Consider the following 15,345-nt stretch of genomic DNA (forward strand, 5'->3'; position numbering starts at 1 on the left):
CTACCTAACTTGATTATAGTGGGGGTTTTTTCGGCATTTTTTACAGAAATGTTTTACCAAACTGCGCCTGCGAACGTTTCGGCGTTCTTAAAGTAGAACAAATGAAAAACGCAACGATATTAGCGATCACAGATGTATGTACGTAGAACAAACAAACCGTCCGTTGTCAGCCGCGGTGCATGATGGGGCGGAGCCGTAAAGTCCGATTATTTTTAACAGCTGCGTCAGAGGCACGTCGGCCAGCTAGCTGAGTTAGTTAGTAGGCGCTAACTAGCTAACTTCATTCACTACTTACTTTAACCAGCTGTTTAGCCCAAATGAGTTTAAACACACTCTTACAACAAATCCTTCTAACCGAGCAGCAGTTAGCTGAACAGACACAGAAATTAAAAGATGGTAGGGTTATTTTTATTTTTTATTTTTGTAGTTGCTCTGCTACATTTCAGCTAGTACTAGCTAGCGGCTAAAGCTACTATGCTAGCTTGCTATTTTTTTAACATAAACTTAACACTAGGTTATTTCTTGGGAGTAAAGTTATATTTATACACACTAATTTAGTGTCATTGGGGGAATTAGCCCAAAGATCATAAACTGATAATTGCACAACTTTTAAGTGTTGGTAAAATTCATATTAAGGGTAAGACACTTTGCTCAAAGTAAAAAACACCATAAAGCTTTCTTTCTATGTGTACAGGATAGCTAGAGGAGTAGTTCTTTAGCTGTGTGTCTTGGATTTAGTCTGTTTATGATGGTTTACAGCTATAATCTTGTGACAAAACCACTGTGCTAGATCAGAGTTGCTCATGTTAGCTTCCAGCTGGAATGAAATTGGACGATCTTAAAGGTTATTTATGCTGATTTCATTTGTTAAAATAATGTTTAACAGTAATTTGGGTGATCAAGCCTTTAAGTAGTCTCGAAGAAGAGATGCAGGTCCAGGTGAGGTGAACAATTTCACCCGTGAAGTCCCACAAGACAGCACCCAAAATAGATCATTCATAGCAATCAGATTGGATCTGCTGTCTGATAGAAACCACTGAAAACCCCGTCAATGATCGGCTTCTTCCTTTCCCTCCTCCTGTCTCACCCGCACCTCATTGTCTTCATCCTTCTTCTTGTTTTTTTGAAAGTCTCTTATATCCACAGCCTTCAAGTCTGCTTTAGTGAATTCAGATACCGACAATAACGAGTTCTGTAATCGGTGCGCTGCCTTTTGAGCGCTCGTTGAAAATGTGTGAGTGTCAAGTAGTGTGAAGGAGATCTGCTGCTTGAATAACACAAAAAAGAACCCAAAGCATCGGCTTCTTGTGTTTGTGATCAATTATTTTGGAGGACTTTGATGCTCAGAATGAAAGATAAATAGATCTAGGGCTATTTTTGTTTCATCGGTCTTATTTTTGACATCCAGGGCTATTCAGAAAATATTCAGTGCTGGTTACTAGCTAATCATTTCCCTTTATTTTAGTTAAAGTAGCCATCATCAGGTGCAATGACAAGATCAAGAGCGCCACTGAGAAGTATGAAAAGACGAGTGAGGAGCTTGATAGAAAGGTGAGGCTGCATCACATGTTGGTTGTTCGCTCTTTATTTGCTACTAATGTGTGAAAAACAAACATAGAGAAAGCATGACAGTGTTTAAAGCATGTTTCAATAGATGACATATATCTGGGCAGGCTCCTTGAAGTTCTTATCAAGAGGTTGCTTGAAGTTCAAACCCATTAATTGTGCACTTTGATGGTTTCCATCAGTTTTTTACCAAATATTCACTGACCAGCTGTAATTGCTTTTGGTTGGTTACGGAGCACATTGGCCCGTTTTCTTACATTTCAGAGCGTAAATACCTGCCTGTTTGATGGCGCAGGTGATTTACGGTCGAGTAGCTTGATGTTTGCACGGCCTGGTGTTCATTTCCTTGGTGTCATATCATTTGAATTGACTGTGAACTATGCCTGTAGATAAGTGTTCTTCTGGGCATCTTGCACCAGGAATAGTAACATCATATAGGAGGCACCAGTTAATATTTTACGAGGCCGGAAGGAAATATATCATTTTGCTAATAACCTGATAGGATGCCTTTATAAAACTGAGCAATACTTTCTCCTAAAATGTAAACAGAAAGAGATAACAAATGCAAACTCTTGGTCATAACTGTGTTAGCTCTGGGGGGCAGCGTACAAGTGGCAGTGACACATGAGCCAAAGAAGTGCATATTGGCATATTGATGAGCTGATCTGCTTTATGATTTAAAACGCTTAATCTCCGCCATTCGTTTCATCAGCGATCGATTGCGAGTGCCACTGTAAAATCAATGGCTAATTTCCTCCGGATAACATTAGTGAAACCTTTTAGCATGTGTGAGATATGATGTCAAACCTTGTTGACCTTTCAGAATTATTGCCAACTTCTTCCTGTGCCGGTGAAAGTGGACATCCGATCAAAAGAGCAAATTGCTAATTGGAAGAGGTGCCGAATCCAACGCCGTGTCCGGCTGGGTATCATCTGCACGAGGCCGCATGGCAGGAATAGAATTTCTGCCTCCGTGGGATGGAACATTGAAATTGTTTACATCACACAGAAATGCAGGGTGTGTTTACCGCCCGGCGTGTTTACAGCTCTCATGATGTACCGTCTCACAGTTTATGAGAGCTGTCTTAAGATAATTACAGTGTTTAGAAAACTTGGAAGCTGATTGTGCCTACTGAAAACGGACTGCGCTTCTCCGCTGCCACATAAGAAACAATAAACCGGCTGCCTCCCTGACAGCTCCACTAAGAGACTGAAACTGTACAGAAAGTCGAGCCCAAGGCAAAACTTTACCTTCCTGTATAATTTGGCAATTTTCCTTCTGTAAGGGTTCAGTGTATAATTACAGAGCAGGAGGGAGCACGAAATGAGAAAAGCCTGAAAGTTAGTGGCACAGGTACGCTAAAAAAGAAACTTGTTGTTGAAGAAGCTGCCAGTGTTTGGTTGTTATCGTCTTGTACAACATGCCCAGGTTCCCACTCGTCAAACTTCCATCTTATCTCTTTTTTTTCTCTCACATTTAACTGTAGCATCCCTCTCTTTGTACATCTGTCTGTCAGATCTTGAATTATCGTTGTGCTGCAGGTCCAGCAGTTGTCTGCGATGAAGCTGCAGCACAATCTGACGAAGAAATGTGAAGACCAGCTGTTGAAGCAAGTCGAGGAGCTGCTCTGCCAGAAGAGCCACCTCGAAGAAAGTCTGGTGGGTTGAAGCCTGAATCAATATTTACATTTCAGATCACGCTGGCTATGCGCTCTATAGATCATAGTGGTCTGTAAAATGAAAAACTCTCCATCCCAACATCCCAGAACCCAACATGATGATTTTAAAATGCTTGTTTAAGATCCTGAAGGGATTACATTTACATTGATATGAAGCAGAAAAGACCAGATGCTCTTCGTAGATGCAAAAACCAGCAAATGCTTGTTATTTCTTTGGAATATGTGACTTTCTATTTATCTTGAGCCCTTTGACTTGAAGGATGGGTTCAGCAGCAGAGAGCTCACTCCACTTATTAAATCAAGCTTCTAAGAAACTGAACTACCAGACTTCCCAGGAAGCATTTTGAGAGCTAAAACCTGCCAGAGACGAGACTCTTGTTTTTTTTGTTGTTTTTTTTGTAGTTTGAGAAAACGTGTACCTTTGTTAAATGAAATTATTTCTTTTCATAATAATCAAAACAAATATGTATTGAATTCACTCCTGCGTTTGTATAATAGACTAATTTATCTCACCGGGACTCGGGGCAGCCTCACAGATCGTCTGTGTTCTGGTCAGAGATGGCCTCAGTGGGCTGTGTGCAGTATGGATACCTGGTCAGCTCCAATCTATTTTGTAGTGTCCACGATAAACATTATTTATCATTTAGTGTTTAAAATGAAAAACTGTCCCAGAACCAAAGAAGATATTTTTAAAAAAGTGCTTGTTTGAGACCCTAAAGGGAATAAATGTGCAGCGATATGAAACAGAGAAGATCAGATGCTCTTTGCAGAAGTAAAAAAACAGCAAATGGTTGTTCTTTTTCCTTGTGAACAGCTTTTAGACCGTGTTCTGTTTCGTCAATCAACCGATTGTGTCAGCGCCTGGACGTTCCTTCAAAGCTATATTTTAGCTGATCACTATAACTTTGTGTTTATTTAAAAGCATAAGTGCATGAAAGAGCACATATGAAGCTCTTTACTGAGGGATCCAGATTGTTTTTCATATTTTTATCACTGTTTGCCTGCAGTAGTTGCAGTAGTTGTACGAGTCTATGGGGTTACAAGCAGCTGTATTATTGTAGGGCAATGATCCTCCTTTGCATGCCAGGCCAAGATAAAGAGGGAGTCTAAAGAAGAAGAGGAAAACTTCCTTCAAGAGATCTCAAGGTTCAACAGTGACTTCAGTCTTCGGGGGAACAGAGAGACAGTGTTTGAGAGCCAAACGCACACTGAGCTCCTGGACCTGGAGAGGGAGGTGGAATCATTATACAAAGGTCATAAAACACTTTATTGTACTGTTGTCAGAGCAGACAGAAGTTATGTAATGCAGATGTGACTGCTCAGTTCAACATCATTAGTAATTTCTTCCTGTATTGTACAGTAGAAGCTGGTAAAATACGGAGCAGCACAAAGCGATGGATTAGAATGATGTTTATAGCAATGTGATGTAAATCCATTCACCTGAACTCAGTAACTGGATTCAATGCTGAACGAGGTGAAACCGAATCGCTGCTACTATATGATTGTATAGTTACAGCAGGGACGCTGTATGGAGAAGAGAATAACAGAAGGTGGAAGGTTTTGGAAAAAGAACATTTTATTGAATTGGAAACAAAAAAAAAATCTTCAGTGCTTCAGAATCTGTCTAGACGAATAAAAATCAAGAAAGGCACTCGGGAAGCGATGCTTAGTTAAAACGGAGGTGATTTGAGCTTGAAAGCTACAAGTGTTTGTGCTCGGATGTTTCCTGACAGCGTGCCGAGGTATCTGCTAACAGAATACGATGAAAGAAGCTAGTTTCTCACATGTAGTCCTAGAATGTGTTGAGTCCAGAATCTGCTTCTTTACAGTCCTCACAAACCAACCTACAGAGTTCATATGAGTTCAAAGCTGCTTCACTTTATTATTATATTTAAATTCTGCGCAGCTCGCGCTCACAAGAGACGTTATTCTGTGATTGTTGTAGACATTCCTGTGTGCTTCATTGGATTATAAAATGCGGTATGATGCACTTGTCACTAGATTGAGGGTACAAATCTTAATCGTTGTCTTATGTGTTATAGCCCAACTCAAGAGAACAGCATTCTCTGTTTGTACACTTAAAAGTGAATTCTGAAAATGCCCACATTGCACCTTCTGCAAGAAAAAAGAAAAAAACTTTTGCATTGTTGAGCAGAGAGAAACTCAATATAAAGTTCAGCACTTCTGGTGCTTATAATTCAATCGATGCTGAAGCCAAACTGAAATCTGTTCTTCTTTCCGTCAGAGATGGAGTCGATGAGCTGCGGGAACAGTCACACGAGCCGCATGGAGGAGGAGAAACGAGCGCTGCTGCTGGAGCTACAGGGCCTGGACGGCGTGCACAAAGGTGAGCCGCACAAGCTCGCTTTAAATCAGATAACGGGGTGTCTGGAAGCGCAAATGCAAAACTGCTTCTTCACCTCTTACACCACAAAGTGACTGCAGGCAGTTTTTTAAAAGCATTTTAGGGCCCTTTGTTGTTTCAGATTCATCCACACAGCCTATAGGAGACTTTTAAAATTCAACTTTGCTGCCAAGACGGTTGAATCTTGAGCCCAGATGTTGAATATAAACATGTCGGATTCTGGCTCCATGGTTTGGTTGGAATGCAGGTCACTGATGATGCTGAACAAACATGTAAATCTGTGTTAAAGGGGCTCCACAGTATACCTAATGAGTTCAAAAGAATCAGGTTTAAGTGTGTTTGTAACAAAAAGGACTAACCCGATGTGATGCTAAACGTACTGGACTGAAGATAAAACCCTGTCTGGGATGTCAGTGGGAAAGGTTAGAGCCTCCCAGGGTTTTACTGTATAATCCAAACCCCGTCCCACTGGCTCAGCAAACATCTCAACAATGCACATACAGTACGCGTCTGTCTTGTTTGAGCGAAGCCATTTACCGTTTGATTTATTCCTCTTGACTGCAGACTTGGGTCGGCAGCTGAGTGCGGCTGAAGCAGTGACAGAATCTCTGCGATCGGAGAGCCAGTTTGTCAGTCAGAAGCCTCTCGCTGACAGCACCTGTCTGCGGTGAGTACCGGATCGCTGAGTGGCTGCAGACGGAGGTTTATTCACTCGGACGCACAGACACAGTACACGGAGTCTTAGTTACTGGCAAATTACATCATGTCACAGAGCACAATCCCCACGAGACGGCCGCCGACGCCGCGGGGAAATAAAAGCAAATAAAACGCAAAAGGAGAAAATGGAACAAAACAAAATGTAAACACAGCAGCGGGCTGTTTAGCAGTTCATTAACGTTGTTATTTCGCAGAGGCTTCCGTAGAGCTTCCCGGTGTTTTAAATATTACTCGCCGAGCAGCTGTGATGTTTAATTAGTTGAGGATTTTGTGTCTTGTGAAGGCTGTCAGAGGGCCTGTTGTTGTGCAAAAACACAACCCTGTGGTTTTTCTTTAGTATAACTGATAAAAATCCATCTCAGTTGTAGCTCTAATTGCTGCAGTCACTCCTACAATGTTAAATGCACTTAGAAAAGCACTGAGGAGAGAAACACAGTGCACAGCCCATCAGATAAAAGGTGTTATTTACGAAGAGCAGAGCCGAATAATACTGTGAGAAACGCTGAATGGACCAGTAAGCCCAGCTCCTGTCTGTGTTTCATTCTCTTTATCCTCCTGGCTGGAGTCCAAATGTAGAAGTGTAAATAACAGAGCATTAAGACCATTTGGCTTAATTAAGGCTTTGATCTGCAGCGTATTTCATTTAGTCAACAAGTGGAGGGAAAAAATAAAAAGAGAGAGACGGAGGCTAATGTGATTGATACAAGGAGGTTTGTAAAGGAAAATGAATGAGGGGCATTTACACTGAATGCTTATCCAGCGACTCGCCAGCAAATAAATACAGTTTTGGGTTTTAGTGGAATCATACATCACGCTTTAACTGGGAAATGGTAAACTAAGCATTTACGGAGGAACCCGAACATCCTTCCACACGCTTACGTGTGCGCGTGTCGCAACAACGAAGCAGCAGAGAATTGATAGCGCTCTTTGAAGGAGCTGTACAGATCCATCTTCTCTGCACCTCAGAGGTGCATTAAAACTTTAAAAAATGCAACTCATAACACTTCCTCGAGGGAAACTTTTGCCACGCGTTTATCAGACGTAGTTGCCTCATCATGTTTGTCTCTGGTTACGACATTTTTTTAAATTTGACCTTTATTTAACCAGATAAAAGACCCGTAGAGATCAAAACCTCTTTCACAAGCGTGACTTGGCCTAGAAAGGCAGCGGCACACATCTACAAATCAACACAACAAAACAATCACAAAATAAACATTAAAATTACCACTGTACTTTACTTAAATGTCCACTGCGAAGGCATTCAGTCAGATCAGCTTCTGTTTCTTAGTTTGCTAAATGTGAGTTTTTGAATTTGGCTAAAAAAATGGTCAGATATTTATTTTCAGACCACTTTAGAACCTAAAAACACCAGTTTTTGTCTTGTTGCACACTGCCTGTTTAATTTGCTGTATATTTGGCACATTACATATTACAAATATGTAAATCTACCACGTATCAGTACTTCTGGGAGTAATTGTCGTGCCAGGAAGTGTTTTACGCTTAGTGTCAGGCGTGAACTCTCGACTGTGATTGTAGCTCTGACAAAGTAATGCCCTGCAAAGGATCAGAAACATATTTATTTATCTATCTTGAGTCATTTTCACTTCAAATGAAGAACCAAATTCACCCAAGTCATGAAATTAAGCTCATCAGAAACAACACTAGCATATAAGCAAACATCCCAGGATACATTTTTAGAGTTAAAACTCCCCACAGACTCTTGTTTTTCTAGCTAGAGAAAGCAGACATGCTGGAAACTTGCTGATTATCTGTTAATTTAAGTCCTGCTTCTTTCTTTTTGCAATAATCAAAACAATTCTAACCTTGACAGAGGTTAGTACTGAATTCACCCTGAATACATTTGTATAATAGACTAGTTCATCTCACGTTAACAGTCAGAAATGGCTTAAATAGTTGAGTTCCTAACGTTCAATGAAGAAGAGACTCTAAACTGAGAAGATGTGAAAGGAAAAGAAAGTCAGTCTGTAACTGGTATCTGTGTTAATAAGTTGATTTGACTTCAGATTTTCTCAAGTTTAGCTGTTTTAGATCAGCTGGTTTTACACTTCAACAACTTATAAGATGAATTTGAACCTATAATTCAACTTAAGTGCAGTTAACTCTCATTTTAGGGCAGCAGAAGAGCGTTTTAGTTTTTTTTATATCAGGTCTGATCTTGAAAACACCACCTTCAGCGTCTGCATAGTCACTTTGGCATCTATTCTGTCATCCAGCGTAGGACATTGTGGACGCGGTTGCTTCTCGATGTAAAATAAAAAGAACCCCATCCACCATCTATTCTGGAAGCTGCCAGCTCCTTTAAAGCCCCAAGGCCTCCGCGATGCATCAGCCGGCACATCGCTCCAGTCAGGCCTCATTTGCTTACCGGTTATCAGTGAAATACTGAATCGATTTTAAAATTTTACTGTTTGTCTTTAAAGCCCTTAATGGTTTAGCTCCACTAAACATTACCGATGTGTTAAATCCATATTCTGCCCCGAGGTCACGCAGGTCAGCGTCACAGCTCTGCTCCCTTCAGTCGTCCACTCAGCACCTCGAGGCTTTTGATCATTGACTGCATCCCGACTCTGGATCAGTCAAACATTAAATCCTGTCTGGCTAATTTACAGGCTCACCTTCTACCTCTTGCTTTTGGTTCTGTCTCGTCCAGTAACTTTGCAGTTCCATCGTCTTTTCTTTGTCTTTTTTTAAACTTAATTTTTCATTTTCTTCTTGCCAATACGTGTCAGCCTCTTACACGGATGTTTTTCATCTTTCCACTGCAGACCATAATATATGTTTTATTTATTCAAGTTATCAGACCTTTCATATCCTCCTGATTTTACTTTGGAAGTCCTGTATATTTGTATTGTTGATCCGTTGAACGGGAAGCACTTTGGGTCGACTTTGGTTGTTTTTGAATGAGCTATACAACTAACGGCGTCTCCTCTCCGTATACTGCTGGTTTCCCAGAGAAGACGAGCTGTTGCTGTTTTAGGCCTCATGCTGTGGTGGCTTATTTTTGCTGAATTCTGTTTTGCAATGTAAATAATTGCTAATGAGTAAAATCTATATAAGTCTGTGAAGTCCTGTGAGATATGGGTTTGGACTGGTGACTGTAAGACGCCATAGAATACGATTCACACTGTTTTCATCTTCCTCTGCTAATCGGTGACCCTTTGTGCCCTGTGTGCATTCGCTATGCGTCTCCGTTTGTTCATATATACTAATATCACTTAATTATATTCTTCTGCAATAAATCTGCATAGTTAAAAGCTGCACCTTTGACAGTTAGATCTGATTTCCAAGAAATGCAGTAAAACACCAGCAGCTACACGCCTGCACATTGTTTATACCCGTAGATCTGAGTTTCTGAAGGCAAAACAATAAACACACACAGGGAGCGACGTCTACGTGGAATATGAATCAAATGTAGAAGATCTCCTCTAGTTGAGAGCGCTGATCCACCTTGTTTCCACACAAAGAGACTTCCTTTATTTAATTAAAGACTGGAGATCAATAGTGTTCCAGGAAGGACGGGTCATTGTTGTTGCTGATGCCACTACTTTGGATAATGTCTTCTCTACGATACTATGGATGTGAAGCGATTGACGAATCCCCAGACTTACCCACATGATGGATTTTGTTAAATTTTAAGCATGTGTTTGTTAATTCTTTCCCGAGCGCACTTTGTAAAGGCTCATTAGGATAAAATGCACACGTCATAATCCTTGCCTTCGCTCTCATCCGTTAGGCATTTCTATTTCTACCGTCCTCTGGTCTCCCTTCGCTCGCCTTAAATCATGCATGTGTGTTGCATGTCCTGTTCATCCATCAACCTCGTTAAACATACGAGGTCCTTCATTACCGCCGGGCTTATTAGCCTCAGGAAGTGCTGAGGATGCGGCTTCGGCGGAGAGGGGCCTCCCCTCTCAGTCTCTCTTATGATCATCCATTCTGAACCGAAAACCATCAATCCTGTCTCCGGGCCGCCGCAGCGTCTCTTAAAACGCATATTTAACTCTCTGCTCATTGATTGTTGGAAATTGAATGCGTGTCAATTTGAATGAGTGCTACAGTCGTTTAAAAAGTGTTCAGTGTGCAAAACGGGGACGGCTGCCGGTGCAGATTGTTCCCTGTCACACAATAGAGAGGCACCTGGAATATTCAGCCGGCGTGCTCGGGATTGAGCGTTTTCTGATGCGCGGGGTTTTCTCCGCTGACATATTACTGTTAAATTATTTGTGAGGGCTCATTTAAAGATGTCATCGTTCTGCGGGAATCCAATAAAAGCCTGCAGAGACCACCCATATCCAAAAAGAATAATGCCAAACGAGCGCTTCGCTGCTAGAAACGTCACCTTTAAAAATCTGATTTGTACGTTCCAACGGAGAAGCGTAAAGTTTGAAACACCGGCGTTGTGAGAATGCAATTTTAGATCGAGCTGGTTTATTGTTTCATTAACTTCCAATAAAAGGAGAAAAGAGGTGGCTCGTCTTCGATTCACGTGTAGCTCGGAATAGATCCTTCACGCTCCCGCCGTAACTGTTCAATCACAGCCGAGGCGCAGCGTCGATCAAAGTACAGATACAAACCAAACCGGGTAACGCAATCGTACTTTTATGAAATTATAGTGTGAAATGTTTAGTTTGCTGCCACGAGAGCGCTCGTAATCTGGAACAGAGGAGTAATAGTGGTCATAAATTTCATATTTCTGCTCACTTCTCGGTGTGTTTTTCATGGCGTACTGTGTATAAAATCACCTTGTGTGTTTTTTGTATTGAATATACATGATTATTGTTGGATCTCTGGCAGTAGAAGAGCTGGTAGAGCGCTTACAGGCAAAACAGCGTTTCCTTTCTTGGCAAAAAAATTTACGCAAATATAAAAATGACGCATTTATAGCACGACTGTGTGCATCAGCTGTGTGCTTTCTCAGAAGCTTTATGAAGCTGTCGCACACGTCACAGCCCGCGGTTACGACTGTAATGATCCGAAATGAAGGTATGCATGTGCATGTGCAGTGTAAACACCAGGCTGGAGCAGAGATAAGCCGAATACCAGCTCTGGAGGATTTATACGCGCCGCCGCCGCCACCGGGCCGTAACCGGAGTGAGATGTGTGTTTAACATGATCGAAGCTGAGCTCAAAATGTTGTTTCAGTCGATGCGTCTGTCGCTTCCTCGTCGTGAACATACTTGAAAGCTACCAAGCAGCCTTTGAGAATGTTCCAATTGGATGATTTCAGTGTGAGAGAAATTTTTACACTTGATTTATCGCTGTCAGTTGGTTCTAAGCTCAGTAATTTGTCCCGCGGGGCTTTCTGTGTATCTTCACCCCCGTGCAGCGAAGCCCCCAGTGGCAGGCGCCAAACACGCAGCACCGGGGAGCAGGCGGCGGCTTGTTAGAGCAACAGTCTGGTGAACGATTTTGATTACACACCGAGCGTCTTTGCCTCCTTCAGTCGTGCCATTTAACCCACGGGGTGCACGCTCTGCATTCGCGCGGCGGGATTACCGCTCAGCCTGTCCCGGTACTTTTATCAGGTGCAACAGTTGCTTCAGTCTGGCTGCTCAACAGGTGTTCCACAAAGGTCGCATAATGATGCAAGGGGTGGAAAGCAGCGTGTTTAAAGGGATAGTAAAGTGGATTTGCATTAGGGAAACTTATTATGAGCCTTCAGTAGTTAGCGGTGGACACGCCCCGAGTTTGACAGGGTGACCAGCATTCACTCTGAAAGGAGGGTTTGACAAAAAACATAAAAGAACAGTTTGCGTCAATCTTTCTTGAGTTCTGAGAACTTCTAATGAAACTACGTTCAACCAACGAACTCTACTGAGCTACCCACATTAGCTTTAACTAGCACTTATACACTAGCACTAGCAATTATTGGTAGTTTTTAAGTTGATTCCTCATAAAAATAGTTATTTTAAAGGATTGTTTAAGTGTCATGTACTTAATTTGCCATAGATATGAACACAAGTTAGAAGATTATTAAGAAATTAAGTTGATCTAGTGTTTACCAGGTAGCAGAGGGGACTAGAAATCCAACAAGGTGGAGAAAAAATAAGCTATCGGGACCATTTCATAAAGTTACCTCAACTTGAGTTTAGTTTTTAAACTAACTAACGCAGAAATTTGAGTTTGAATCCCACACAGTATAAGATAAGTTAAACCTTTATTGATCCTGAAGGTAATTCTTCTTCTTATTGCTCAGAAAAAACAAAACAAAATGACGTAGCGTGAGAATAAATGCAACGTCTAAAGGTAGAAATACGATTTAAGTTCAATACAATAATGAAATAACATGTCAGCTGAAATAGGACTGGAATAGAAGAGCAAACCATTTAGTGACATCACTCATGGTGATGGAGTCTCACACATTACATTGACAATATGAAAATGAAATGTTTCTGAAAGTGATGTCGCTCAAACTGTTAGGAAAAGTTGTTCTGCGGTTGTTTTCTGCAGAAAGGTGGAGAAGTTAAATAGTCAAGTTAATGACAAGTTGGTGCAACATGACTGTGTTGCATCAAAACGATGTTCACAACCTAACATGTGTCTAAATCAGTAAATCTGAATTTGTTTTCTTGCCACCGTGGTGCGCGGTGGTCAGCACCATCACCTCACAGCTAGAAGGTCGCCGGTTGGCGTCCCGGTGAGGACACCCGGGATCTTCCTGCGTGGAGTCTCCATGTTCTCCCCGTGCAGCGTGGGTTCTCTCCGGGTTCTCCGGCTTCCTCCCACAGTCCAGAAACATGCTGAGGTTAATTGGTGATTGTAAATTGTCCGTAGGTGTGAATGTGAGTGTGCTTGGTTGTCTGTCTCTAAGTGTAGCCCTGTGATAGACTGGTTACCTGTCCAGGTGAACCTGCCTTCACTCTGAGTCAGCTGGGATAGACTCCAGCCCACCATAGTGAGGATTAAGGTGGAGAGGTGATGGATGGAACTGCTTGTGAGCCGTTCAATCGATCTGAGTTCTCTTTATTGACTCGATTGGCAAAAACAGTCATTCAAACCCTCAGAGGTTGCTGACCGCTCGCTCAGTCCTCGTGTGACTTCAGATGTTAGTTCAGATCCAAACAAACTGTCTGTGAGAGTCAGGTGACGTTAGAGTTGCATCCAAATGAGGCAAACAGTCACAAAGCATCAGTTCAATGTCAGAAAGGGACGTTTAATGCCGGAGAGGGGAAAATATCACAAAGCAGCGTACGCTTTAAACGAATGCTGATTTGTTTTTTTTGCAGCAGCACTTCATCACTCAGCTTTTGTGCCGTTCTCCAACTGCCACCTACTGTAGATAATTAACTGAGTATAGACAATTACCTCACAAAATCTCATTTAAAAGAAGCCAAACGATCCCTTAAAGGTCAAGCAAAATGTCACTTAAGTCACCATGTCTGGTCGATCGCAACTTCCAACAGTCAAAAAAGTAACGCACATGTGTCCTATAGGTGAACTATAACCCCCAATATGTCCAGTAGTTTTGTAGTTTGGGATATTTCTTTTCATGTTTTCGTGCAGCACCTCTCTCTGAATGTATTCCACCACTTACATAAACTCAGACTTCACTATTATAATAATGTGGCTGCGGTGTTTTGTTCGTCCTCCGTTCTGTGCCACCACCATCTGGAATTCTGCTGTGAAATCTGGTTTCATTCAGTTTTATTTGCAGTGATGAAACACAGCAACAAGGTAGAAATGAAACACAGGGATGCAAACACAATAGCAGGCTTCATTTTCCCAGGTAAGAAAATAACATCACCGGGTTTAAAACTTTTATATCCGCACCCAAAAACGCTCCTCTTTACAAATTGCTCTTTCATAAGTTTTTCCTGCTGCCACTGTTTCGGTTTTTGACGCCGGTTTCATTTGTTTGCAAGGCTGAGAAAAGAGCTGGAGATGCACAAAGAAGGGGAACTCGAGCGTCTGCGAGAAGCTCTCAGCTCAGAAATTCAGCTCCTGCAGGCAGTAAGTTGCTCCGTTATAAACAATCCTAATAAAACAGGCTTTCATATCCCGCACGTCGCTCCGAAAAATAATAAGTTTTGAATGCGGCACATCAGTATTCATTTTCGTAACATGGCCATAGGAAAAGGAGCTCATTCGTATTCGCCGTCGTTCTCGAGTGATGTCTTTGTGGGCTTTCATTCAGCTTTTTCTTTTATTTGCAGAAGCTGGACGGCAGCCAGGAGAGTGAGCAGCATTAGCGGTGACACCACGATGACAGAGGAAGGTGACCTTTGTTCACCGTTAGGCTCTGATGTTAGAAAACAAACATGCTGATGAATAGACGGAAAGAAGAAGGAGAGACAAGACAGGAAGGAATAAACACGGCAGGAATATAAACTGAACTTGTCATAATATTTAGTCAAATGCAGGCCTTTGCTTTATGTTAGGATTAGTTGGTGTTTAATATTTACTTTGCATGAAACCTCCGTCCTGTGTGTCTCCAAAAAAAACCTTAATCTGTACACTCATGACTGGAAAACCTGAAAAAAAACCCAATAATAATAAAAACGTGTGGACTTTAGCGTCATTTCAATCCTTTTATTTGTACAAGTAGTTGTTTTAATTATAACTACTGATTTTTAAAATGGAACTTGTGCGCCCACTTTCACACAAATGCAAAGAGTGTCACCTAAACGTGATTCTATGCTGCCCTCTAGTGTACAAATGATAACATTGCTATAATCTGTGGCGCGTTCTGCATGCTCCATTGGCATCGAACACCATGGAAACACACTTTGCATGTAAGATAATGACTTCACAGTTATTATTTTTTTGTGTGTAATTTAGTATTTTCAAGTGAAAGTGTTGAAGCTGCAGAGAAATCAACACTAAATGACCAAAAGCATGTGAAGTCGGAGACATGCGTGTGTGATTCGTGTAATTCCAAAACTGTGGGCAATAATAAAGGACATTTCCACCAGATATTTGGACTGTGGCTGCAGGGATTTGCACCCATTCAGCAGAAAGCAACACCTGGCTCACAATCAAGATCTGGTTGTCACAGAG

General features: G+C 41.7%; 1 protein-coding gene across 1 annotated transcript; it reads left to right on the top strand.

Annotated features, from left to right (window-relative positions):
- Positions 1 to 317: 317 nt before the first annotated feature.
- Positions 318 to 14,537, top strand: LOC103356749 (coiled-coil domain-containing protein 172). Its single transcript, XM_008281011.1, has 8 exons — positions 318 to 396; positions 1,466 to 1,551; positions 3,109 to 3,225; positions 4,333 to 4,498; positions 5,491 to 5,592; positions 6,175 to 6,277; positions 14,211 to 14,298; positions 14,502 to 14,537. Exons 1-8 carry the CDS (start codon positions 318 to 320, stop codon positions 14,535 to 14,537), a joined length of 777 nt encoding a protein of 258 aa, XP_008279233.1.
- Positions 14,538 to 15,345: the final 808 nt, after the last annotated feature.

Source organism: Stegastes partitus, unplaced genomic scaffold (assembly GCF_000690725.1).
Source record: "Stegastes partitus isolate 25-593 unplaced genomic scaffold, Stegastes_partitus-1.0.2 Scaffold219, whole genome shotgun sequence".
Lineage (NCBI taxonomy): Eukaryota > Metazoa > Chordata > Actinopteri > Pomacentridae > Stegastes > Stegastes partitus.